The sequence below is a fragment of the Cyprinodon variegatus genome, unplaced genomic scaffold (genome assembly GCF_000732505.1).
Source record: "Cyprinodon variegatus isolate N-32 unplaced genomic scaffold, C_variegatus-1.0 Scaffold85, whole genome shotgun sequence".
NCBI lineage: Eukaryota > Metazoa > Chordata > Actinopteri > Cyprinodontiformes > Cyprinodontidae > Cyprinodon > Cyprinodon variegatus.
Genome location: NW_015150538.1, coordinates 637,368 through 664,295, shown reverse-complemented (window position 1 = coordinate 664,295; position 26,928 = coordinate 637,368). Strand labels below are relative to the sequence as shown.

The window sequence follows — 26,928 nt, the reverse complement described above, 5'->3', positions numbered from 1 at the left end:
AAACTCTGTTGAATTTTTATCAGTCTCCAAGTGGTGTTCTGCATGTGGGTTTAATTCCTAAACCAACCATGACAGTCTGTAGGATTGAACGATAACGAAACATGCAGCCTTCTCAGGATAGAAGACTGTGCTCTGATAAATATCGGCCACCACTCCCACCTCAACGTAATACCCAGATTAATCAGGGTGTGTTCTCAAGTATTTATCATCACTGCACCAGGATAGGCATGGCATGGGTGGTAGTTTCAGAGGTGTACTGGAATACCCGATGTATACAATGCAGTTATTTCTCAGACAGAATATTTTGGATCCCTTATAACCTATAACTAGAGTAGTTCAGAATCACACAACAAAACGTCATCATAGTTACTAAAGGCTAATAGCTTTTACCTTGGTGAACAAACAAAACAAAAAAAAACAATAAGTTCTGCTATCATAAGTGACCAAATTTATTTTCATGAATCGTAGGAGCAAATGTATTAACTGAGATATTTTTTTATGAAAGTAAATTTCAATTAAATTTCAATTCAGTTTATTTATATAGCGCCAATTCACTTTACAGTTCAACCAAATCATACAGTCAAATTGATTCAAAGTTTTCTATCTAAGGAAAACCAGTTGATTGCATTGACTTATTGAGTCAAATGCAATCCCTCACTCTAAACATGCTTTTAGTGACAGTGGAGAGGAAAAACTCCCTTTTAACAGGAAGAAACCTCCAGCAGAACCAGGCTCAGTGTGAGCGGCCATCTGCCAAGGCTGACTGGGGTTAAAGGATATAAAAGCAGAGATACAAAAAGCAACTATAAAGGCGCCCCGTCCAACATGGGATTTTGTTTACATTGTAGTAAATCAATAATGTTTTCTGTTCTTTTTCTGATATAGAGAAGTTCAGAATAATCGGATAAATGAAAAGAGGAAAAAGCTAAGCTAGTGTTGTAACTATTTTTTCCTGAATTTTAAAGTTCAACCCTAACTTTATAGAACAAAAGTGTTTTTTCGTTTTTTCGTTAGAGTACCATTCAAATGTTTCAACACTAACTGTGATAAAGCTGTTTAGAAAATGAGAAGACAATGGCAAACTTATGGCAAGACAAGAAGGCATGAGAATGGTCTCCACAATAACCGTCCGAATTAACCGCCATTCAGATAAGACAGAAATAAATACATCTCTTACCTGTTCGATCACGGATGGCAAGATTTTTCCCTTTCTTCAGAACAATATCCAGCTGGTACATGGCTGGGCAAGGAAGCTGAAGCTGAGACTCTGCATTACCAGGCCCAACTATGTTGATGCCCTGTGGACATAAGAAGTCAATACTTCAATATTTCTAGAAATACTAACTTAAAAAATCTTTGGAGAGACAATAAACCACAGACAATTAGTATCTTCATCACTTGTCTCAAACAGCTGGTTTAAACTGCACATCAGACCGATCAGACTTTCCTATACTTATACAGGAGGAAATACGAAATGAGAGGATGAAAAAAATTATAATGAAAATTGTTTCTAATAATTTTGATGTCTGTGGATTGTGTTAAGTACTTTAAACTTCTAATGTTCAAAGAGTTTGATTACAAACAATAAACCCTTTTTCCTGCTACCACAGTCTACGTTTAACTGTGTTCACCAAACACTTTAACCATATTATTAGCAACACAGTGTCAATAGGCTTGGAGGCTGTAAGTATTTTAACTGTTTTCTTAGAAAGAAAAAGGGAAAAATATTTCAAAGATGTCCTTTTTTCCGCTGTTTTTTTCTGTTGAAAACTAACCAAGTTCAGTAGAAACACAAAACAAACCTTAAATACCAAATCCAACCAGGCCTGGATGGATGCATATTAGAACTGAGCACAAAGTGTAGCCACTGTTTTAATTATTCAACTGTTTACATGTTTCCTAATTCTAAGCACGGGAAAAAAAGCAACACTCAAAATAATATATATCCCTTCATATATACATATATATTTTCAAAATAACATGACCTGGCGTCCTTCTTTTTATCTGTGCTGAGGGTTTAAATAAAGAGCACTACACGGTCATAAGTGCAAGAATATGTATTGCAAAGAAAAATCCTTCTTTGCAAAATATATATTACAGTATGTGCAGCCTGATGTACTGCTAATAAGCCGCTGATGGGATGTAAGGTCTTGTGGAAAGCCAGCCACATGGGGCTCTATCTCTTTTTTGCATGTCATGCTGAGGGCCTGAGGTCAGTGCTGCACTTTGACCATGAGCCCCAGTGGGGATATTCATATGACTTATTTTGCATCCCACAACAGGAAAAAACCCACTCTCTAGGATCAACATCAACATCCTTACTAAAGCTTTTGCAAATGCGTTTCCACCATGTTTATGTATTTTTTTCTCCATCAGGAAGCCCTTTGGTGAGCAAAGGTGTCATATTTCACCAGGTGTGGTGCTCCGAGATGAGAATAATAACAGCAACATTAAAAGCTTCAGATGTAGGTGGGAGTGGATAGATAAAGAAAAAACATAATAGTTATAACTGTAAGTAAGAGAAACAGAAAGAACCAGAAATAGAATAAACATCCTAAAAATATATGATGCTTAACATACAAAACAATGTTTTGTAACATGACAAAACATTTTCATTTGTAACATTTTCAGAAGATTTCTTAACTATAATCACTAATAATAATACAAATATGCTAATGTTAAATATAGAATTAAAAATGCCTGTTGTATTTTTTCCATGCACATATATCCTTCATCTTACATAAATTTCTACTCAAAATAGACAAAATTTAAGCAAATAATAAAACCAAAAACATTTGACCCTATATAGAATCAATTCTACACTTCACTCACAAAGCAGCATTTTTTCTTGCACGACTTAAAAAGCCTTTCTAAAAATAAAAAAGTAGTTTTATTAACATCAGCTTATGATGGTTTCTTATCCATTGTCTTACATGGTGATCTATGTCTAAATATATATCTATTTATAAATTCATGCTTGAATACACTACATCAAGCATTGCCTTTTTATTTTTCATGAACAGGCTTGCCTCAGTGCTTTGTGAGACACTGAACCAGATGAATTCAACTGGCAGAGCACTTTACACTGCCTGTAAGTAATCCTTGGAGAAATACACTAGAGGGTTCTCCATGCATTTGGACAAAAGCCTCCATCTGCAGTCAGGAAACACTTCAAACTTAATTATAAATGACAAATTTAAACATCCAGAAATATCAGTTCTCTCTCACCTTTTTAGGAAATACGTGCTTTTTAAAGGGAAAGCATGGATCCAAGTGTTATAACAACAGAAACAAGAAGGATGAGTATCTTCCTTTTTTTCTGCAGAACACAAAACCCTAGGCACCATGTACAGTAATGCAGTCTAAATTTAATAAGGAAGCCTTCTTAAGGTTCATTAGAAGATAATGTGAATATACTGTACCATAGTAGGCAACTGCTGAGCTCAGAGACCTGTTAAGAAGCCATTAGAACAATTTAGTCCAACAGCTTTAATATAATTGATGCCCTCCCACCATAATTAGGTTTTAATGTAAAACAGTAATCCCAAAGGTAACCAAGCATAATGCTGCAGTATGATCTGATTGACAGCTTTAGCTTTAGAGGTTGAAGAGAGATTATCTTTAGCTTGAAATCAATAGCAGATGGTGGATTGCATAACTTGTTGCTGTTCACCTCTTGCTTTTAAACTTTAAAACCTAATGTAATTAAAAACAGAAAATGGATGCATGACATTTAGTCAGCCAATAAGAAAGAAAATGAGAAATATCTAGTCAGTCAGACTCTACGTCTGACTATTTTTAGCAAAGGTTGCTTGTTTTCTGTTGACATTTAGACTTATATACCTGTGTAAAATAATGACTTTTCCATCACTGGCACAAAATATTCTACCAGTTTTGGAGGTTTTTTTGATAAAATACACAAACACACATTTATTGTCTAAACTGTCAAACCTCTTTATTTTTTAGCATTCAGAAATGGCGTCAGGTATTTCATAAATCCAAAATGCTTTGTTACTTAGTACAGTTTGTCAAAAGAAAACAATAATATGTCAATGTTATCACTGGCATTGGTATTAACATAAACTACTCTTTTGAAATACTAACCAGCCATATAATTCTCACTGGGATTCAAATCACAACAGTTACTTCTATTATGCAGAAGACCTGTAGCTAACAGTTACTTCTATTATGCAGAAGACCTGTAGCTAAACCGGGTCACAGTATGAGGCCAGGATCTCATTTCTTCAGTTATAACAGGTAATTTCCAATCTCTGATTGTTCCATTTTGAATAAAACCCTGAAACTATTTCTGCTGTCATTAACATATAATATTTTTCCCCCTTTTGAAATAAAATTCTTTATTTTCTGTGAGCAAATCTCTTTCTTGCAATGTTGTTTTGTTTTGCTATAGAAAAAGCACAGATCTGATCATTATGTCTACATATATTAATAAATGAATGCACCATATGGTGCTCTGACATCACAGCACTGCTGTGCATAGAGTAGCAGTTCTGGAAATGTACTTTTCATCTGGCGTGGAATTTGTTACAGTAAATTCCAGTATAAGAACTCAATACTTGGTTGTCACATAAGCTACGTTCACACTGCAGGCCTTGGTGTTCAATTCGTTTTTTTTTTTTGTGAAATCCCATTTTTTTGAAGTTCACATTTACAAATATATGCAGCTTGTATGTGATCTCCTGTGTGAACTGCAGTCATACAACACAAGTGTCCTGCATGCACAGTAGAGGACGCAATGATGTCACAGGCCAGCATGCTCTGTGTTTACGGAAGTAAACATGGATGGTAGTGCTGGAGCGCATCTAGGATCTTTCCCAACCATAAAAACACAATCTTTTCAATATGGTTAAACATAAATACTGCTCTCTTCATCCTCATCCGCCATGGTTGTTGTTTTTCTTGCTGCTTCTTCATAGCAAGACCCAGAATAGTGACCTTTGTCGGGTATTAACAGCGTTCAGGTCGGATGAATGCGACCTGGCTGTTCAGACACAGGTCGCATTTGAAAAGATCAGATTCATATCGGATTTAGGACCACATAGCCAAGTGGGCTGGGTGGGATTGGAAAAAATCGTATCTTTGTTGTTCAGACTGCCATTAAAAGATCAGATACAGGTCGCATATGGGCCAAAAAATCAGATTTGGATCACTTCAGGCTGTAGTGTGAGCATAGCCTTAGTGAACAGTCTGTGGATGTGCTAATGTGTTTATGAGGCCCAGTGTCCCCAATAGTCGAGTTTAGCACAAAAAAAGTCTTGACTTAAATACAACAGGGCAGAGGATTTTTGTTCTAATTCTCAAGGTTTTTGATTTTGTCACTGCTTCCATGCTTCTAAATCAAATGGCTGATTTACCTTCTCAGTATGCACTCACGTTCTCCAGCATCCTGCTAATGACTTAATTATTTGACTCAAGTGTGTTGAAGAAAGACAAAGCTGAAAGGTTTAGGACACCAGTCCTGGAGGACTGGAGCTAAAGAGCCCTGATATAGAAAACCTACTATTTCCAAATCAAATAGAAATATAATTTTATCTGATAAAAAAGGACAGTATCTGGACATTTCGACAAAATAGTAATTTTTTTTCTTCTAATGGCCTAAAATGTTTCTGACATGTCTGGTTGTAGCTGATCTAAATGGAGTGGCTCTTAAACTGACTATTGCTCTAGTTCAGTCTTCAACATTTTCCAGGCCAAGGACCCCAAAACTGATGGCGAGATGGAGGGGGGACCCCCAAATTATATATATTGTATGAAATTGTGTTATATCACCAAGAATCACTCTATTACAGATGGAGTGATGTAACAAAAGTAATTTTGCCCTGGGATTATTAAAGTATTTCTGATTCTGATTCCTTGTTGATGGGACAGGTGTTGTGAATGAAACAGTGTCCAGCTTGAAAGAGCCTGACTCGACTCAAAGACATCTTGTGCCTCTATTTATCTGTTTACTACAGTGTGTTAAATTCATGTTAATGTGTATTTAAAGAGATTTAAATTATTGAAAAAAAAATGCAGGGTCTATCAACCAAAGCTTTCACGACCCCCATGCAGTACCTATGTGGACCCCCTAGGGGTCGCGGACCCCCTGTTGAAGACCTCTGGTCTAGTTCATCTAATGAGGATGATTCTAAAAATCATGGAAGGACTTAATTCACATTTCTCTCTTTCATCTTATTAGCCATGCAGCTTCTAACCCATCTTCTAAAAAACTTTTTCTCCTCACTTAATTTTTCTAAAAATGTTTGTATAACACACCATCCCTTCTCATGATCATATACGACAAATAGTTTTCTTCATTGGTCTTATGCAGAGGCGAGCAATTCAGGTTGAGTTAGTGAAAATCCTGCACAGAAATTAGTTTTTACAATTTGCATTTCCAGCTCAATAGACAGAGACTAATGTTTAAAAATTCTTGAATGGTAAGTAAACAGGATGAAGTCAAACTTTTTTAATTTTCTAGACCCTGAATCTTCCCCCTCTGGTCTTAGTTAATACCCACATTTTTTTAAGAAAATGAATTTGAATTTTGATGATCTGTATGTTATTGAAATCAAGAGGAAAGAAGAATTTGAATTACAATTCAGTTTTTAAAAATTGAAAAAAAAAATTTCCATTATAGCTGAATTCATCTTATCTTATGCCGAAAAAATCTTGTAGACTTTAAATGTAGGAAATGTTGCGATGAATCATTGAAACACGGATCAAACGAATGCCCTGTTCAAGCTCTCATCAGTTCGCAGCATAACAGTGTTAGTGAGAGGCTCTGGTGTCACTTTCAAGGATGTTGTCAGATGCACTTTGCTAGTTTTATTTGCCGACAGTGAGATGGATGGCTGCTGTCTAAATCATGCTGCTGCGCTAATAGTCGTGATAATGCAGCTTTGGTATCCTGGGGTTGTTTGTCTGCAAGAAAATTAGATTGCATTGCTGTAGACCGGGCTCGAAATTGATGCCCAGTCTTGAAACTAGCTTATAATTAATGTTTGTTGAATACCTCGCTAAGAGCTGAAATGGAAACATTGTGCCAAAACTGTGACTTTTTTTCACAGCTAATTTTTCATCTCACGATTTCATTTGAAGCCAATGGAACTCCTGCCATGGTGCTCAGGTTTTGAAGGTGTACACTGAAGATGTACACTGCATTAGAAAAGAGATCCAAGCTTTTCAAAATCTAAGGATGTAAACAAAGAACTACAGATTCAAAGCATATATCTAAAAACTAAAGAGTATTAAAGAGTGAGAAAAGCAGAAATGAAATCTGTGATGCAAAGAAAACATAGAAAACCATAAAAGTGAACACACAAGATTATGGCAGAAAGACATTACGACCACAACCACATATTGTAGGAAATATTCAAGATTTGTCAGTGATGCCTAATATATTGCTAGAAATGCATTTTCTTTTCTTTTTTTTTTAACTAGACTAAATTTAGAATATATGGGGGAGGAAACAGTGTAGAAGGAGGCAGAGATTGTTTCTGGCTCTATATGTCTTTAAAATCCTTCTCTTATATGTTATGTAAGACTGAGTGAAAATATATGAAAAATAAAATATAATTCTGGCACATTTAAAAACGATCTTTTGGAAGTCATGTTTTACTCAAAATGTTGTTTATTGGACCTAAAACAAAGGAAGAGACCATGTGAAGATGCTGGCTGAAGATCATCAAAGATCCAACAGAGGAAGAAGCCATTACTCCAGCTGCTCAATGAAAACACAGAGACAGAGGCCTTCATTTAAGGAGATTTGTCCTGTGGTCTGAAAACAATAAAATTAACATTTTGGCCATTTAGTCAGCACCAATGTTTAAATATGTTTGAAATGTTCATTTAGTTTATTTAGTTTTAACTTCTGATTTTCATTTCTATTTTAGCTTTAGTTCATATTTAGCATTTGCTAGATAGTTTAGTTTTTATTTGTTGAAATGTTTTGTTTCAGTTTAGTACTACGGCTGAAATTTTTTTTTAAATGTATAGAAAAAATATGCAATTTATAACACAAATGACCTAACTGCTGTACTTGCTACCTGCTAGTGAAATGCGGTAGTTACAGCTGAGAAAAAGCGAAAACAGCAACCTGAAGCTACGCCTCACATTAAGGACATTCTCCCTTAGCAGATTTTAATTAGTTTAGTAAACTTATATAAATGTTTTTTCAAAGTCTAGTTTTTATTTCTTTTTCATTCAAACAAAAAAGTTTTTCAATTCTAGTTTTCATTATTTTGTTAAGTTAACAATAATAACCCTGGTGAGGACAAATACATTGGTAAGAAAAAGGTGAAGGCTTGTACTGAAAACAGTTCTCAAACTAGAACACCAGATGGAATAATGAAAGAAAAAATGAATTATGTAAAATAAATAAAAACATTTTCAAAAAATACAATCTCATTAAATTTTTTTTCAATGCTTTCCAGTCTTCAGTAGGAAAGTTTGAAAATCGAGGCCAGCTGATGTCAAAAGTCTTTATAAGAATACCTGCCATAAAGTTTAGCCAAATTATAGAGCACTAAGAAAAAAAATGTAGCCTTCTTAATCCGAATAAAAGGGTATCTGGACAAAGTATGTTTAATTATACTGGCATTTAGCAAAAACATAGCCTTTATATAGTCCTGAGAGATCTTAATGGCAGTGAAAAATCTGTCTTCAATATAAGTAAATATCAGTCCTTAATAGTTTAATTCTTGTTTCTTTGTTTTTCTTTATCATTTGAAATCACATTTTATTTGATCATTTTCACCTTTATTAATGAACAATTGTTCTGTTTTAGCTTTACGATATTAAGAGTAAAAAGGACTGAATACACATGCAAAAAACAAATCTAATAATTCAATTAGCAGAAAACCATATATCCTTTTTTTAGCCATATAATCATCACCTAAGTTGTAATGAGATAAAATGTGAAGAAGTTCAAAACTTATGACTGCTTGGCTAAAGGAACAGTGGTTTGAAAATGACTGCATCTGTTGAGTGAGATGGACCCTAAAATTGCAGTGGATCAATTTATTTCTGTCGGTCAAATAAAATACGTCAGTATATAATGCTATAACAGTATAATTGCTTATCAGTAGGTGCAGGCTGGCCCTGTGTAATGTGACAAGAGCCACTCAAAAAAATAATGAGGTTTCTTTGGTGTGCTCTTTTCCTAATAGCAGCGAGCAGTCAGCTATATAGATTACAAGCGTCTTTCCACTCTAGCCCCAGGCTGAGGTAATTATTCTCCAGACGTAACAGGTAAAATTCACATCTATAGGATCTAGCACTGGGCAGACTTCATCAACAAATAAAACTGTTGATGCAGTCAACACAACTTGAAAACATTCAAATCAAATTAACATTAGAATGGAAAACATTTTATCAGAAGACAGAGTGAGAAACAATTTCTTCCTCTTCTGTTCCATTAATTCTGATCGTAAAAGATGATTTTACAGCACAGATGGAAAAATTTCAGTCTATCAGTGGTGCATGATCATAAATAATAAGTCCAGATAGGCAGTCCCGCATGGAGGAAATTGAAAGCAATGGTGTGATTAAGCTGTAAAATGACAGTGAATAAAACGGAAAAGAGGTCATTTGTTCAGTGGAACTCTGAACAATCTCTTCAGCTGCAAACTGAAGCTGGAAGAAGGTGTCTTCTTCATATTTAGTTTGAGTTACATATTAAAACAGAACTGTTTTTTATGCTATTAAAGTCAAAAACTATACTAAGATTTTTTTAACTTCATTATTCTGCATTTTTTATTTTTTCCTACTTGCTTTGATTCTGTTTTATTTTCCTATATTTTAATCATGTAAAGCACTTTGCATTGTTTTTGTATTGAATTGTGCTATACAAATAAATTTGCCTTGCCTTGCCTTGCCTTGCCTTGCCATTACAGCAATGCTGTGGAGCATGTAGCGGTTTTGTGAACAAAATAACACATTTCACATTTCATTTACATAACATTTTATGGCTGAAGAAGCACTACAGATATTTTTTGTTTAAATTGCCAAAAGCTTTTTTAATAAATTAAAGCTTAGAGTTTGAGTCTTTTTTCAGTGAGTTTTTAAGAGAAGCACCAAAACTGCTGTGATTGAAAATACACCACAGATTTTCGGCTATTAAAGCTTTAGGCTTATCCAGCACTGGAACAAAAGCATGAAATGATGCACCGCAAGAAAAAAATCAGAATTCTGTGCAGCTGATTATGATTTCTGTGTCTCAACTTTCTATCAAGAATCTTCCAAAATCCTTTTCCATCCCTGGTCCTATTTCCCCCCAATAATTTCCTTTCAGCTAATTCTGATATTTAGAAGCATGCATTATCTAAAATAGGTTGTGAACTTACCAAATCCAAAATAATTCAAAAAATCCAACAAACCACAGTCCTCTGTTGCTAGTGCATATATCAGTGAGCCCTAAACAACTAAAAAAACAATCCAAAGGACATCATGGTTTGATCAAAGCAGCTGTCCTTTATTTCTCAGTCAATAATTGATCTTCCTTCAACAGAAATGATCATTTCTTTCTGACCTGCTCTGCTAAAACTGTTGTTCCACAGATTGACTTTGAGAGGATCATCCTTCTATAATGTCATTAACACTCCCATCCATGATTAGAATCAATAGATCTTTTTCATCTGTGACATTAAAGAAGTACTTTCTAAGAGGTAAAGGAAATCCCTCCTAATTGAAGTATGGCTTATCAAGAACTAATATTAAACTACCACAAATGAACGATGGCTAACCTTTCAAAAAACAGTAATTGCCAGGCCACATGTGAGCTTGGTTATGTGCAGTCTTATCCATATTAATAATAAAGTAAGTAAGCAATGTCATGGACCACTCACTGGGTCTGATTTTCAAAGGGAGAGCTAAATTGCACATGTAACTTTTTTTTTTTCCCACATGTAAATATTGGGTGTGTTCTGGGTGGTTTACAAAGATTGACTATAAAATCTTAATAAGAGAAAACCCGGTTTGGTTCACTGAAATATGAAGTATGGCATGTTGTACATGCAATCTGAGAGTGGGCGTAAAAGATGTAGTTGACAATATTATTTTAAACATAATAACAATGATAAAGCTAAACATTATTTATGGTGAAATTCATACAGGTAACCTATCCCAAAGTGTGAGGGACGAAAAGTAAAAAAAATAAAATAAATTTTAAAAAAGGGTTGAATTTATAAGACAATATACCTTCAAATTTTTGACTCTTTTTCTTTTGATGGGAGGCTCTTCCCAACATTTACAGCAGATTATGGTCTTAACAGCTGGATTTACCTCCACCAACTCGTCACATTAGTGAGGAAAAACGTGAATCACTTTGCATCTTCTTGAAAGATATGCTCTGTGCGTGCAAAAGGGATTGCAGGTGTTTTAAGACAGGCAAACCTTTTAAAGATCAGCTGCACTGTGTTTTTTACACAATACATCTATTCTTAAGCTAAAGGAGAGTAGAATAGAGGTGAGGAAGTATTTTATCTGTATTGTAGATGATAATGTCGGTATCCATTGCCTAAACAGTTATCTTTAAATTAGCTTGTGTGCTGCCATCTTGTATGTTCTGCTTCTCACTTCCCAGGCTGGTGTGTAAAAACAAAGAATAAGAAACAGTGAGAAAAAAAGGTGCACTGATTATCTCAGCAATACAGAATTTTAACACTCATCTATTTTCTTCCATTAAATGGATGTTTTTCCAAATGAACCCCACCCTAAACTAGCAGCCATTGTAATAACAAATGGAGTGATGTCACACATATTTCTTATTCCAGTGTGAATTCTGTAATCAGCTAATTTGTCCTCATTGATTAATAGGAGTGCATTCATATGGTTTTTGTTGGTTCCTTGTATTAACCAATGAAGGCTATTAGAAGACAGCTTCACCCCCTACCGCACTGACTGATAAACATTTCTGGGTGCTACTTGCTTAGACTTCCTGTGTGTAAGCCGTTAATCTAAGACTTTTTTCAGAGTCATGTTTAGGCTAAAATTGGAACTTGCTGACAGAACCCTGAAAATATTTATGAATATGGGCCCAGAATCCAAAGAAACTGTATTTATCTGCTGTTTGTCAGTAAAAGAGGATTCGACTAAACAGAGAAGTACCTTGACTTGATAAAGGGGGTATTACAACAAAATTATCCAAGTGAAAACTGAAAAGCTGATGCTCCCTTATGATTTTAATAGTATTATCTAGGCAAAAAAGTCCAAAATTTACATTTAAGAGTCGGTCTTGCCATTGTTAATAAAGTCTTCATAAAGCATAAATTGAACAAGATACAGATTAGTTTACTCTCCTGAACATTTCAGGAATGATGTCTGTATTCAAGAAACACAAACACCGCTTTGTTTTCATGACATATGGGGACATTTCATTGAGCTGCATTCATTTTATATGACCTAACCCAGACTCTAACCCTAACACCAACATATACCTAACCCTAATCCTATTACTAGGGTTGTCACGATACTAAACTTTTCAACTCGATACCAATACTAAGGAAAATATCCGTTACTCGATACCATTTTCGATACCACAAGGATAAAAACAAAGACTCCAAAATTCAACAGAAATATTTTCATTAATAAATGAAATACCTCAAAATATTGTTCTTATTGTTTATTGTATTTATAAATACAATAAACAATAAGAACAATATTTTGAGGTTGTATGCTGTGCACAATATTAAGCAAGCTTGATAAAAAACTTATAAAATTAAGTGTTCCTTCCTTGGCAATGCTTTGCACACATAACAATGACACTAGCCAAACCGGTTAAGAAACAAAAATAATTCTCAGCAGCTGCACCTCTTACAAAAAAGTCTGAAACTGAAAAGTGCACGGAATTATTCAATCACACAGTGTTCAGAAAGTGCATTTTCCTCTATTCTGCACTCTAGGTGCACTTTAGGTGCCACTGGTGGTGGCACTGTATCGATACTTTTGAAAATGACTATCATATCCGGATACAACGTTTCAGTATCATACTTTTTTGAGTATCGATACTTTTGACAACCCTACCTATTACCAACATATACCTAACCCTAACTCAAAGAACAGAACTTTACCAATTGAATGTCCCCATATGAACCTGTATGCAGGGAGCATGTAGGTTATCTTACAAAATACTTCATTGTAGGTAAAACAAGACCATGCACATGCTCTCATATATTTTTATATATATATATATATATATATATATATAAAACACAAACTTTCTCCAAAATATATATTGAAAGACATTTTAATATTTGATACAGCTAAATGATCCACTATACTCAAAAGGTTTTAGTGTGTAATTCGCCTAGAAACTTTAGTGACTTTGTTGATAAATCATTGATATGCTTATACTAATCCTTTGTATCATAAGCCCCCATAATCTCACCCAAGCTGGCCTCTATTTGTAACTCTATGAGCTCCATCCTTCCTAGATACACAGAACACCAATCCAGTTGTGTTTCTTCCAACCAGCTGTAACATGACTCTGCCTGATGTCTGAGCTGAGATTAGGGGGCTTGGCCTACTTTACGTTATTGTTAAAACTGAATTGTACATAAATGTAATACATAAATCAAAACTCTTTAATGTTAAAGGAGTATAAAGCTGTATTAGGTTGAAGATGCTAATATGCATTTTGCTTGTGCTGCTATGAACTGCTGCTGGGCAGATAAAGCACCTGGGGCACCAGGATTTAACATTAATAATAAAATCAGCCATCACTAATAACACATTTACATAACCTGTGGCTGTTATGGGTCATAAACACTGACTGCATAAAGACACCTTCATGTTTTAACTAACCTGAACCATAACCGAGCAATCTTTGCAGAAAAATGAGAAATTACCTTAAAATCAGCCTTAAGAAGACATTTTGAAAAAAGTTCAATTGAAACTAATGGCTGGAACGTATCTCCAGGCAAGCGGTACGTGACAACTACACATCAGAGCCATCCTCCATAAATAATGAAGAGGGAAGGTCTTTCACTGTGAAAGAAGGATTGAGGCAGAGGTAATGGAATCAGAAACATAAATATGGAAGTGCCTGAGGGGAAAAACGAAATACAGAACAGACTAAAAGAATAAAAAACAGAAGTTGAACAAACTGCCAAAAAGGAGAGAGCGTTTTCAGATGGAAGTATCGATTAAAAAAGGTTGATGATTCCTTCCCAATATAAAAAAAAATAAAATTCTGCATGAAGAAATATTTAGAAACAAACCAGATCTGCTTGATACCTTTGAATTTGGGTGACAAGCTCAGCTGGGAGCATCAAGTGTTGCTGACATTGCAGACAGACAATCTGTTCAGTCTGCTGCCAACCAAAGCTGTCAACCAGAAACAAATCAGCGCCAGTCTGTAATCACACTGACACAGCTCTCAAACTGATCCAATGCCGGACCAGAAAAAGACCTCTGCCTTTCCTTCAGGAACATTTTAAGCAGGGTCTATTTGCTGACTCAGCAGCTCCACAGAAAAGGGCAAGCCTCAAAAGACAGCTGATGTGCTTCTCTGGAGAACAGTCTGCCACAAATCACTAGAGTGCATAGTATGTTTTCTGCATATTTCAAGTTGATACACACTGAAAGATACGATTTATTTTCCTACATTTGGAAAGGCTTATGTCATTTTCTTTTTCATTAATAGCCTTAATTTTAAAATTTTATTTTATTTTTATTTGTTGTTCTTGTATAAAAATAATAAACCTGCATCTAGATAATAACTGCAGCTATAGACAAAGCATCATCCAATTGTCTTTGCACTTGCATGTAAAGATAACAAAGTAGCATCTGTTTTCCAGTCTGAAAGTCCGTCACCCTCTTTGGCTGTAATCAGAGAACAGTTTTTATTATCAAAAAAGACTTTTAAAGTAGAGGTGTAGTATTGATGTGTGGCTGCTTAATTACAACAAATAAAAAACCCATAGAAAGCACTTAGGCCTGAAAGGTTATCCATGCAGGGAATAAGGGTGCAGTCCACAGAACTAAACGCAACTAAAATTCAATTAAAAACAATCTCTGTACTGAAGGCAGTCTTTTCCTTGTAATTATCAATAGAAAATTAGGAGAAAGGAGAAAGGACTGCAATTTATGCAATTAGGAGAAAGGACTTTAGGGTTAAGGTAAAGGAAAGCCCAGTTTAATCAAGGCTATAATAAAAAAGTCCAAGAAGACTATTTTTGTTTGAGATTTTTCACTTTTTAGTTTTATTTATATTCTACAGTAACTGGTGAAGAGCATCTGCTGATATCCACCAAAAAATGTGTAAAAGCCCTCACAGACAGCGCCACAAATTGCATTTTAAAGCATTATATGGGGTATTAATGTGCCAGTTCATTTAGTTTCCAAGCTACTGAACTAATACAACATTTTATCTGAAGTTCTTCCTCCTCATTCTAGTAACATCATACAAATGTTCACTTCAAGAACTTAAATTAAACTTTAATCCTCGTCTGGTGGATCTTTGTTGTTTCCTAACAGAGCTTCACCAGTCAGGAGACTTCAAGCTAAATGTATAGCTGTCTTGTGCTCCGTCTTATTCTTTCATCATTTTCTTCCTTCAGGTTTCTCTGTTTTGTAAATGTAAATGAATATACCAATTGTGAGTGACAAGATTGAACACATAAAACAGTCCAGACAAATACAAAATGTACTGTATTTGTCTGTTAAATAGATTCTTCAATAAAGTTGATCTTGTTTTACTAAGTTGACTGCAAGCTCGTTTAAGACAAATGAAAAGATGTTTACTTTATTTTTATTAACCATTAAGTACCAGACAAATGGAAGCACGCAATTTCACACAAGGGCAAAAACAATATGAAAAGAAGAAAATAAAAAGGCTTTACACACTCAATTTACAAAAAAAAATACTGCACTGTTGTTAGGAATAGCATATTGTGATTCAAATGTGCATCTGAGTAGAATCATACACTTCCCTTTAAAAAAACCCAAACATCCATTTATTTATTACATTACTGTATTTTTAGTAAATTTTATTTGCTCAAGAAAGTGATGGTTGCCTTGTGTCATTAGTCACCCCCCATTTAACAACTTGAACGGCATCGTACCGGAAATGAATGACAAGGCAGTGCTTTTCATGACATCTCAGTCTCAGCCTCCAGAGTCGTGATGCCAAACTGAAGATCTGGTTTGCACAGCAAGCATGCAGCTTGCACATGTGACTCCTGCACAGCTTGGTGCAGCACAAATGCAGTCTTTGCATGACTAATTCAAATCTGAATTTACCTACATCAGTGGAGTTTTTGTAACAATGCTGTGTACTGTAAGTTTAAATTATCAAAAGAAAAATGAGAATAAAAAGAAAATCCAAAGCACAGGATTGCAAAGGATAGGACTGAAAACTGCCAAAAGGTTAACAATATAACTTAACATGCAAGAGGGATGGTGTTAACTTCACCATTTTTTTCTTCCTCTAAAATATGGAATACAGTGTAACTGAAAAATCACAGTAGCAGAAACCAAGTGTTTCCCTCTTCTCAGTTTCCTCCCAGCAGACATTACATCTGCTACTGCTGCAAGTGCAGCAGTGGTGCTTGATCTCTGCTCCACTTGTTGGCAGCTAATCAGTCATAATTTTAAATACTTTAACTTGATTCAAGGCCCAACCCAGCATATGTGATGCAGTTTATAATGCTATAGCATAAACTATCAGTCAGATGTAATGAAGGGTTTCTATTTGTGTTCTGCGATGAACAAAAAGCCGCAGCAAATACAGCATTGATGTTGTATTTTTAAGAACATGCACGTTCAATTCAATTCAATTTAGTTTATTTCTATAGCGCCGATTAACAACACATGTCCTCTCGAGGCACTTTACAGTTCACCAGATCATACAGTCATGTTGATTGCAAGTTTTCACAGGAAAACCAGATGATTGCATCAATTCATTGACTCAAAGGCAATCCCTCACACTAAGCATGCTTGTACAGTAGCGACAGTGGAGAGGAAAAACTCCCTTTTAAACAGGAAGAAACCTCCAGCAGAACCAGGCTCAGTGTGCGCGGCCATCTGCCGAGGCCGACTGGGGTTCAAGGAGACAGAAGCAGAGATACACTTTACATGAGAAAAAGACTGATTCAGCATCACTTTGGACCAAAAAAAAAGACTCTACATAAAACCTTTTTTCTTGATTTGCCCCTAATGTTTAAAACACATTAGCCAGTCCCAGAAGAATTCAACAGCATGCATTATGCATGCACTGTATCAGATAAGACAAAATGACGCAATGAAGACCCAAGCTGTTGCTTTTCTTGCACTCAGCTCTCACAGTTTGTAGGAGCACAGACATATATTGAGATTTTGAAGAGTGAGTTGATATTTAAAAATGATGAAAACTGCTTCTCCAGTCGATATATGCATTTCAACTTATCTTACAGCTGTCTGATGAGAAGTACACAGATAGGCACACACCTTCTCATTAAAGTATTCCTCTTCACCACCCTCCAGCTATCCTCTATTTTTACCTGCTGTAGTCTTTCCTCTTCTCACTGATCCTTTCAGTTCTCCTGACATTTTTGCCGCTTTGCCTCAGTCCTGCTCTCAATCCTCATCGTTCTTCCTTTATTTTCTTCCTATTCCCGGCCCCACAAGTGATTCTTTTATCTTATTCTGAGCACGTTTAACTCCTATCCCTTTAAAAAACAGAAATTTAAGTCACTCGAGGTGATGCATGTATACAGTCTGTCATCAACAACCTAAAATAGAGGAATAAGTTGTTGGGATATTTTGGGGAGACTGAATTCATGCTGAATTTAAAACCAAACTCCCTTACTTGTATTCTATCCCCTTGTTTTATGTCAGCACATCCTCACCTCTTCCTCCCATTTGCCCCTCCCTTCCTTGAGTCTGGCCGGGCTCATGTCACACCAGCAGCCAGCTCAGGTTCCACGCTCATCGGAAACTGGACACGACACACCCACTGAACATCCATCCTGCCATCCCAGCCGCAAAAAAACCATCACACCAACACCTGTGCCTTTTTGACAATGGCTTATGTATTCTGTAAGCAATGCAGAGAGGAAAGTCCCAGCAAAGGCTATGTGTATGGAAAGTTTGTATGGAAATCCACATGCAAATATGTGAACATGACAAAGGAATGGAAACATTCGGCTAGCACTAAAATCTTTCATCACCTCTCAAATAATGTCAACTGAAACCTTCCTAGAACAAACAAACACTACCATTTAACAGCATCAGCATATCTTGACATATAAACATCGTTTTTACGTCAGCCTACATAAATAAGTCCCCTCTAAGAAAAAAAAGCTGGAATGCGCTCCAATCATGATTTTGTATGCATGAATGGATACTTACAGTAAGGCTTCGTCCAACAGCTGCGAGAGGCAGCGCTAACATCCAGAGGCTGAACACGCTCCAGTCTACTACTGCGGCTGCTGCTGCTGGATTACCCTCCTGTATGATAGGAGCTCCCACACAAACACTGACTCGCTCTGCACCTCGTTCATGCACACAGTAAAGGCCAACCAGCTGTGAGGCTCTTGGTTATCCCACTGGCAGTCAGTCACAACTCTGCACACTCCTCTCTCTCTATCTCTGTCTGTTTGCCTTTCTCTCTCCTAAACTCACTGTCACTCAAAGACTTAAATCTGTGAAAAAATTGTGCAAAAGAAAATTGTGTAATGTTCTCATGTTCAGACTAAGATGGAATTTAAAATGATCTTATTTAACTAATTGTGCTATGATGTTTTTACAATGATGTAACAGATAAATGTATTTTTTGTTTTGCAATTTATTGTTAATATATCACTAACAATAATAAAATGTTTGAAAATGCAGTATTGTCTTTATTTTGATGCTTATATAAGAGCTTAATAAGAGTGCAATTTTTTTTCTAAAGTACTATATTTCCGGGATTACATTCGTACTGTAAGCTGTTAAATCAAACTTATTCTAAATCCTGTTGGAAGGAAAGCACAGACATTTTTCCCATTTACAAATGCAAAAAACGCTTCTCTTTGCTCCTTTTTTAAACGAGAAATTGTTGCTATTTCAACTAAAACCGACTCAATTCCGGTATCGGCAGGTGAGTCCTTCAGCGTAGTCATGTTTGTAATGCCCCTATATGTCCCATCCCAAAAAACATTGCTGGCATGCCATTGGTTCAGAGACGGACATATTAGTGCAAGTTTTTCAAGATGGATTTGTTGTGAGACTGAAAACTCAGATCTCGCGAAGATCCAGCTTGCAGTTGTCCCCCACCAAACCTGTAGAGGGAGCTCTACAGTAGAGTAGAGTAGGGATGAAGAACAATGCTAGCTCCTGCTATTGGCTCGCTGCCGTAAGTGCTTTTAATAAAAGACTGGCCTATGTCGTCTCTTTTTTTTCAGCTCTGCTTCAAAAGCTTTAATGTTGTCAAATAAATGTCAAAATTTTCGAATTTGGAACAATTGTTCTCCGTCGTACCCAATGCTGGCATGTTCTTGTGCTAAATAAAAATTAGCCCCTTTTTTGATTTCCAACTCTGACTTCCGCCCCCTGGTGGTTAAAAGCTGCACCTTCGTAAGCGCCACATGGTTTTAAAGCATTGGAAAAAAGTAGCAGCTTATAGTACAAAAAAGTTAAGAGCTAAACAATATTTGAATAATTTTTAAGCAGCAGTAGTGCACAATATTAAACAACAAAACAAAAAAAATAAATGTAAAACACCAACTAAATTTCTTATAGCAAGTAGATAGGGCAGTGAAATATTACTTGAAAGTAAAATGTCATAATGACGTCCAAGCATTACTTTTGGTTTGATCCCTGGCTAAACTTTACACTAATTGGTTGAGTGAAGTGAGGAGTCAGTAAAAAGAATTTTACTGTCTTTTTATCTTGAGTGTAAAGTTCTTACCAGGAATGTAACAAACATAATGTTGCAGCAATTTAGTGTTAAGTTAATGCCAATCATTTTCAAATAAGAAGCAGAATGTGCTCAGTCTTAATCATTTTTGTAAATAGCTATTTTCAATTAATTAATCACCCAAATATTGTTTCCCTTCAATTAACCTAGAATTTTATTTTCTGTAAGTTTAAAACTCAAGAATTATAATATTTTAAAGCTGCAGTCTGTAATTTTTCTGAAAGGAGGAATGTTTTTTCAAAAGATATTTTAAAATCAACCCATTTTGACTCACGCTACTGCTCTCCTCCCCTCCAGAAGGAACTGAAAGCCATGTGACCTTTAGCTTCTTGAACCCACAGGGCAAGAGTTTGTAAATATGGAGCATATTTGGAAGGATTCAGCATAAAAAAAACAAAACACGTGATGTGAGGTAGAACACTATAGCCCACAATACATACACTATGTAAGATGAATCCCCTTTCATTCTCCTTCTTCCTCTTCCACATTTGGCTTGATGTTCATACAAACTGACTTTAAATGTGTTTTAGGTCAGGTTAGAATTAACAAAAACATTCCGGGGGGTCTGGGAATACCAGTTTTTCCAAAGTCATATTTAATTTTTAGGAAACACAAACAGCCCGATTAATTTTAATCAGGGTCTAATATAAGGCCATGAAGAAATCCACAGACAATTCTGGTAAGGAAGCATGAGCTCTGTTATTTAATTCCAATCCATTAATGTTGCTGTAGCTTTGTAATACTGTCCAATTGGCAGTTTCTCAAACTGAACTTGTTTAGCGCCTTAAAGCCATTTTAGACTAAAACTTTCATCCAAGATTTATTTTATTTCATTTATAATAATTCACATTTAAGAGTCACCTTAATACATTGGTGCTCCTGTGTTAAATTGTTAAATTATGCAGTTTATAAAACTAAAGCTAAGCGAATACAAAGCAGTAAACGCTTTAAAATACTTGCTTTTTTACTTACAGCACCCTATATGCCATGCATCTGATGAGAGCACATTCATCACAAAAAATGGATTTGAAGCAATCTTGAAAGAGCAAATTTAACTTCTAGGGAATTCAATTAAACACTTTTAAAATTTAAAATGGTCCACATTAGATCAAGTTAAAATAACCCTTTTAAAAGTCTTAAAAAGTTAACACTGTGATAAAGTTGGAACAACACTATTAACACTATTTTTTTTTTCTATTTATCCATATTTTTATCCTAAGTGTATATATTCGTATATTTTTTTGCATGCCTTATACCCCAGTGTTTTTAGAGATTTTTATAATTTTATTTACTATTTCATATATGTTTCATGTTGCACGATTGTACCATAAAAAATAAAAATAAATAAAAATAAACCCGATTCTGATTCTGAATAGTTGTAATCAAACTCTTACCAGGGTTAAATGTGCTGAACAATAATGTGTAGTGTCAAAAGTTAACACCACAGACTAGTGTTAATTATTCACATTAGCGAGCTACCTTGTGGCTGCCCTGGGACACACAGACAGAAGCGAGGTTGCTGAACAGGCATCACATGGCATTCTGAACACCATCAGTAGCCAGTTTGGGTGAAGTGTCTTTGCCCAAGGACACATCAACCGGGACAGACTAAACTGGCACTCGGAACAGTGACCTTTTATATGCAGCGAAATCTACTGTAAATCCACTACTGTTTCATTTATACATGCATGTTATCAAATAAATTCACAGTTGATAAGACAAGTTGGAATTCTGGGAGAGACTCTAAGGGCCTAAACTTCAGAAGGCTGGTTTGTCTTAAAACAGGTACAAATGTGTTGGTGCATGCAGAGCAGATCTTCAAAGAAGGTGCAAAACAATTTGCATTTGCAATTCAGCAGACAGTGCATGCAAACCTTTTTGTGCATGTGCCTTCATCAATTTGCAGATCCTATTCTAATGACCAAACCATGTAAATGCATGGGTGGAGGATATACAAATGTAAACATTTATCACATGCAAAGCAACTATCCATATTGGAAACTTAACTGCAGTTGCTGTTTTTCCATCTTTTTTTTAGTACTTCTGCAAGTCAGGTTCAAGTAAAACACACAAAATAAATATCTGTGGTAACTGTTGCCACAAAATAGACAATGGTTCAAAGCCAGAGGATGGAGAGATATACCGGGGACATGTTAACATATTTGGACTGTGAAAAATAACAATAGTAAAATTAAAAACGCACTTGAAGAGTGCAGAACTCTGCCAAGCAGCCCATCTTGCCCCATGTTGTGACAGATGCCTATGGCTAAAACTCACATGATCTGAACCATGACCAAATTTTGTTGTTCCCTGGCACCTCTGGTAAAAAAAGAAAAAAGTCTTAAAATATATTTATAAGTTTTAAATTGGTCCTGCCAACAAACAAACAACACTCCCTTTTCACATGTTTTTGTCTTCAGTAAAATAATTCTGAACTTAGATCTAATTCTGAGGCTGTCAATAGTCACTGCTGCTACTCTCTGGTCTAGGGGCGAAGTGCATGTTCCACCAAATATCCCTATCTCACAATGTTAGAGAACCTTTAATAAAATTCCAGTATTTACATCATAAACTGGATTATCACCTAAATTTAATGGATACAGTAGTTTCTTGGCATGAGGCCCACCTATGATAAAAAAAGTAAAAAAATCTGTCCATTTTTCATCTCTTCCCAACAGGGATTATCTTTCTTCCTAACTTTAATAATTGGTAACAGTGCACAAAGCATAATTGTTTTATTTCTTTTTTTTTTTTGCAATTTAAATTTTTAACTGGTAGAACCAAATGGTTTGTATGTTTTAGCACTTGGAAACTGCATTAAACAACAATATCAACAATTTCTCTGTGTTTTCTAAGAGCAACAGATGTGTTGGCTCACCAGGATTTTTGCATGACGGCTTCAATTTGCTGCTCTTGACTAAAGAATGCAACCATGTTGTGAAATGTTCCTATTGTAAGACTTTAAGTCTGTTTATTAGGTGTAAAGCCTTGTTAGCCTTCTAGCTGAATTCGGTGGCTAAATGTTCCTGTTATTTGCTCTTTATGTCTGGGAGCAAACTCTTTATCTACATCGATAAAAATCAGCAAAGATATATTTTTTATTGTAAACATCATACAGAACTAGGCATAAGGGGAACAAAGCAGCATTTTCATTTTACTTTTACACAGGAAGAAAAAAGTTAGATCACCAAGTTGAATAGCGGGGAACAATAACAGGGAGGGGCCACTTGGCTTCCTGGCACTGACAGCTCTGCAGTTTGGGAAATTGCATGTGAATGCACGTATGTGTGAGACAGTGTGCTTGTTCTTGTATTACAGTAGAGTCAGGTCCCAGGACGCGACAGCTGTACCTTTCATGTCTGCTGTTGTGTTAGTCTTGATCAGTACAGTGTCCATCAGCAGGTCTAATGACTGCAGTTGCAGAGTTCAAACAGACACACATCCTGACAATCAACAGCATTAGAGAGAAAGAAAAAAGCCATTGAAATAAACCTTGGTGAAATATTTATGATGCTGAAATGCATACCAAAACAGGGCAGAGTTTTCTAACCTTTTCCTCAAGTAAAAGTAGAAATTAAAACAATGGAATTTGAGAAAAAATGTATTATACATCAACAAAAATAGTCGTAGTTGTATTAATACATGTATTATACCGAACATACCGCTTCAGTTCAGCAGAAAAATCTTTTTAAGGGATCATAGAATGCAAAATCGAGTTTACATTGTCATTGATGAATAACGATAGTTCAGTGGGTGAAATGGACGTTAAGAGAAGTTCAAATCCCATTAACACCTCCTTTCTCTGCAAATCTCACAATTCTAAACTTTGAATCAAAACGAAGCCCCGAGTTGACATAAACTAGGGGATGTTGCCTTATTTGGTTGTGGCCTGTACTTTTGTCACGCCCTGAAAATTACATACAGACCAGCCCACTGGTTCACGGCCCAAGAACATGAATAGAGGTAGATGTTAGACACAGGTTTAGCTGTTTAGCCTACGGTTGGGTTTTACTTCTACAAGAATTTCAAAGAAGGCAGTTTCTATCTTGAAAATGGGCCAGGACCATGGGCATAAATGCAGTGTTCCAGGCTGCAAGGAGGAAAGGGAAATGTTTTGACAAGAGACTCGGCAGGCATGGATTATGGTTGTGTATCAGAAGATCCCTGCAAAGTTTGATGCTCAGCTGTTCATTTGCTCTAAGCATTTCACCGAAGACAGCAAAATCTTGGACAGTTCAAAGCAGGATTTGTTAAACTTCTTTTACTGAAACGAGGGGCTGTTCCGACCGTAAGGCCATCACAACAGCCAGCTGTAAGTATAATTTTTTTTACTCTCTGTTGACTGGACCGGACCTCAGCAGAGAGCCATGAGCTGCCTGTCCTCAGCCGGAGGCGGGGGGGCCGATAAGGCAGACGGGGGGAAGCACGGGGCCGCCTGTGTCCAGGCTACTGTCACTGGGTCGGGTTTGGTCACTCTGTCCCACACTGGCTCCCTGCCCCCTTCAGCCGGGGTTCCCGGACCATCCCCGGAGCTGACGGCTTGGATCGAGTGCCCGGTGTGTTTTGACTAAGTGCTGCACTGTAGTCGGCCAAAATCCCGGACTATTATGAAATCTCCCCCGGACATTTTCTTTAGGTATGAAAAGCAGGACATGTCCGGGAAAAAGAGGACGTCTGGTCACCCTACCATATTAACAATGTTGATGTTTCAGTGAGTGAGTGCTTGTTGCTATGATGCATCTTTGCTCAGCAGCTTCACTGTTTGTAAACTAAACAATCAGCGCACAGCTCATTTAAATATTCATGAGCATACCATAAAAGGAAGAAAACCTGTCATTTCATTCTAGAGTGTATAACAAGGCTTACATTAGGGCTCATATAACAGCAAATATGCCATTTCAGCCCAACCAATGTTACACATCCTTTTCAGAGACCTTAAGGACCAGCACGAAATACCCTATACAATCATTCTATGACCCCTTTGTGTCATAGCTATGGTTCTGTTTAGTTTGGTTTTGGACTTATGAACTTTTTCTGTTCAGCCTGTCACTATTCAGCCACCAGCATCACAACAGCTCAGGCTGCCTCCAACCACCATACCACTCTAGATTATCTCCACCTGTTCCCACTAATTAGTACTCAGCTCACCTGTTCACCAGCCTTCTTATACCTGCCTCTGTCTACTCAGCTCTGTCAGAACATCTCACTCTCTCCTGCTAAGGATGCCTGTGTCTGTATGCTGCACTTATGCCTGTTTCCTTCAATACTGAATCCTATGTGCCCTGCCAGCTGAACTCTTCTAGCTGAGGTTGCCTTTCTCTCTATGCTCCAGTGCTACCCGTTCCTTGGTGAGTCTCAGCTGCCCACTTGTCTGTTCTGGTGGTTCTCCAGCCCACATGGCTTTTTGAATCTGTCAACATCTACATCTCCTGGTTCATTGCTCACCCCTGCAAACCAGCATAGTCAACCAGAATTCCTCTGCCAAGTCAGTAACTGTTTTGCCTGCTTCATCTGCCATTATTCACTACTTCAACAAACTCTTGAAATGTAACTCTGTGCCTGGCTGAATATCGGGTTCACCTATGGGAAACTGTGACACTTTAAACGTTGGAAGAAAAATACTAATTACTGCATCTTATTTATTGGGAAAATATTCACTGAAAGTGTTTTATCACAGTTAACACACAATGATGTAACAGAACATGAATAGAGTTTTAAAATAAAATGAAATAGTTGCAGTTAGCATTAAAACAAGCAGCTAAGATTAAACCTGTACTACATTCGATGTTTTACGAACCTGGAGAATCATTGGCTGGCAAATTTTCAGCTTTCAAGTCATGTCAAAAGTGTCAAGTGGAGAATTTGGTTAATGCAGCTACAACATCTCTATTTCCTGGTAATTAGTTTCCCAGTACTACCAGTTGACGAGGAATATAGATGCATTACTGTTGGTTGAGCAGACTGTAAATGACTAAATGAATAGTAAAAACCTAACTTTTAATATCAAAGTAAAAAAAAAAGAAGAGAAAAACCACGCCAAGTAACCCAAGTTGACACAAAAATTATAAACAAGGATGCATTTACCAAAATAATTTTTTTTTCGTGCATTCAAAATGATGCACAACCGAAATATGCAAAAACAAACTCAGGCAGCACATTCATTCTTGTTTGAGTGTCCTATGTTATTATCCCTGTATCTCCAAACGTCACAGTGTGCACCATCTGTTTTCTCATAACTCCCCACACCACACATCACAGTGCATGCACACGCAAGCACACAGACTAAGACACACACCACACATCATTGGTTAAACAAACATACATAGGCCTAACACTTCAGCTGGTAACTTTTACAACAGTCTGGAGAGCTGACAAAAGCTCTGGAAAGCTCATGCAAATCTCTTCGCTATGCTAGAGTGTCTTTAGTGGAGGAAATGGGAAAAGATACTGGCTTTGTCAGTGAGTGGTGTCAGACAAAATAAGATGGAGGGCAGAAAAGAAAGACACATGAATGCAGACGCATGTGAGATACACGTTTACAGCATTTAGCACATTGACACTAACTCTGCCTCTATTTAATTATATTTAGTTCCACAGTTGAGTTTACCACAAACTGAGTTGTAGAGAAAACAGACACAACTTTTTTTTTTTTACTGTTGCCATTTTACTGTGGAATAAGGACTCCCCTTTTAGATGGCTAATAAATTATTTAAATAAATATGTTGCTGATGAAGGTTCTCAGTCATCCAGGTCATAGTCATTCCGTAAAAATTCAAAAAATATCCACTGGACTTGGTTTTCAAGATTGAATGGGTCGTTAGTTACTAACAACCCATTCATCGGTTACCATTGCATGTTTCCAAGCGATACAAGGCGTTGTCTATATAAGACTCAAACTCACTGCGGTTCCAGACATTTGAATTGAGAAAGCTTCCTGGAGAGGTGGCGAAACGTCTTCAAATCTTGAAAACCAAGTCCAGTGGATATTTTTTTAATTTTTACGAAAAATAAATATGTTCTCAATAAAACCCAAAATTTGTTAAAAATAA

The 26,928-nt window shown here is 36.3% G+C and overlaps 1 protein-coding gene across 5 annotated transcripts in view; it reads right to left on the bottom strand.

The window, feature by feature from the left end:
• mctp1 (multiple C2 domains, transmembrane 1) overlaps positions 1-26,928 on the bottom strand; it is a 168,708-nt gene that overhangs the window by 115,609 nt on the left and 26,171 nt on the right. For 4 of the 5 annotated variants that reach the window (XM_015373329.1, XM_015373325.1, XM_015373326.1 and 1 more), the window contains exon 2: positions 1,178-1,298. In XM_015373329.1, the coding sequence (XP_015228815.1) occupies positions 1,178-1,298 (121 nt within the window). Of the gene's footprint in view, positions 1-1,177; positions 1,299-18,330; positions 18,458-26,928 lie in introns of those variants that run through there. The other variant, XM_015373328.1, reaches the window with a different exon arrangement.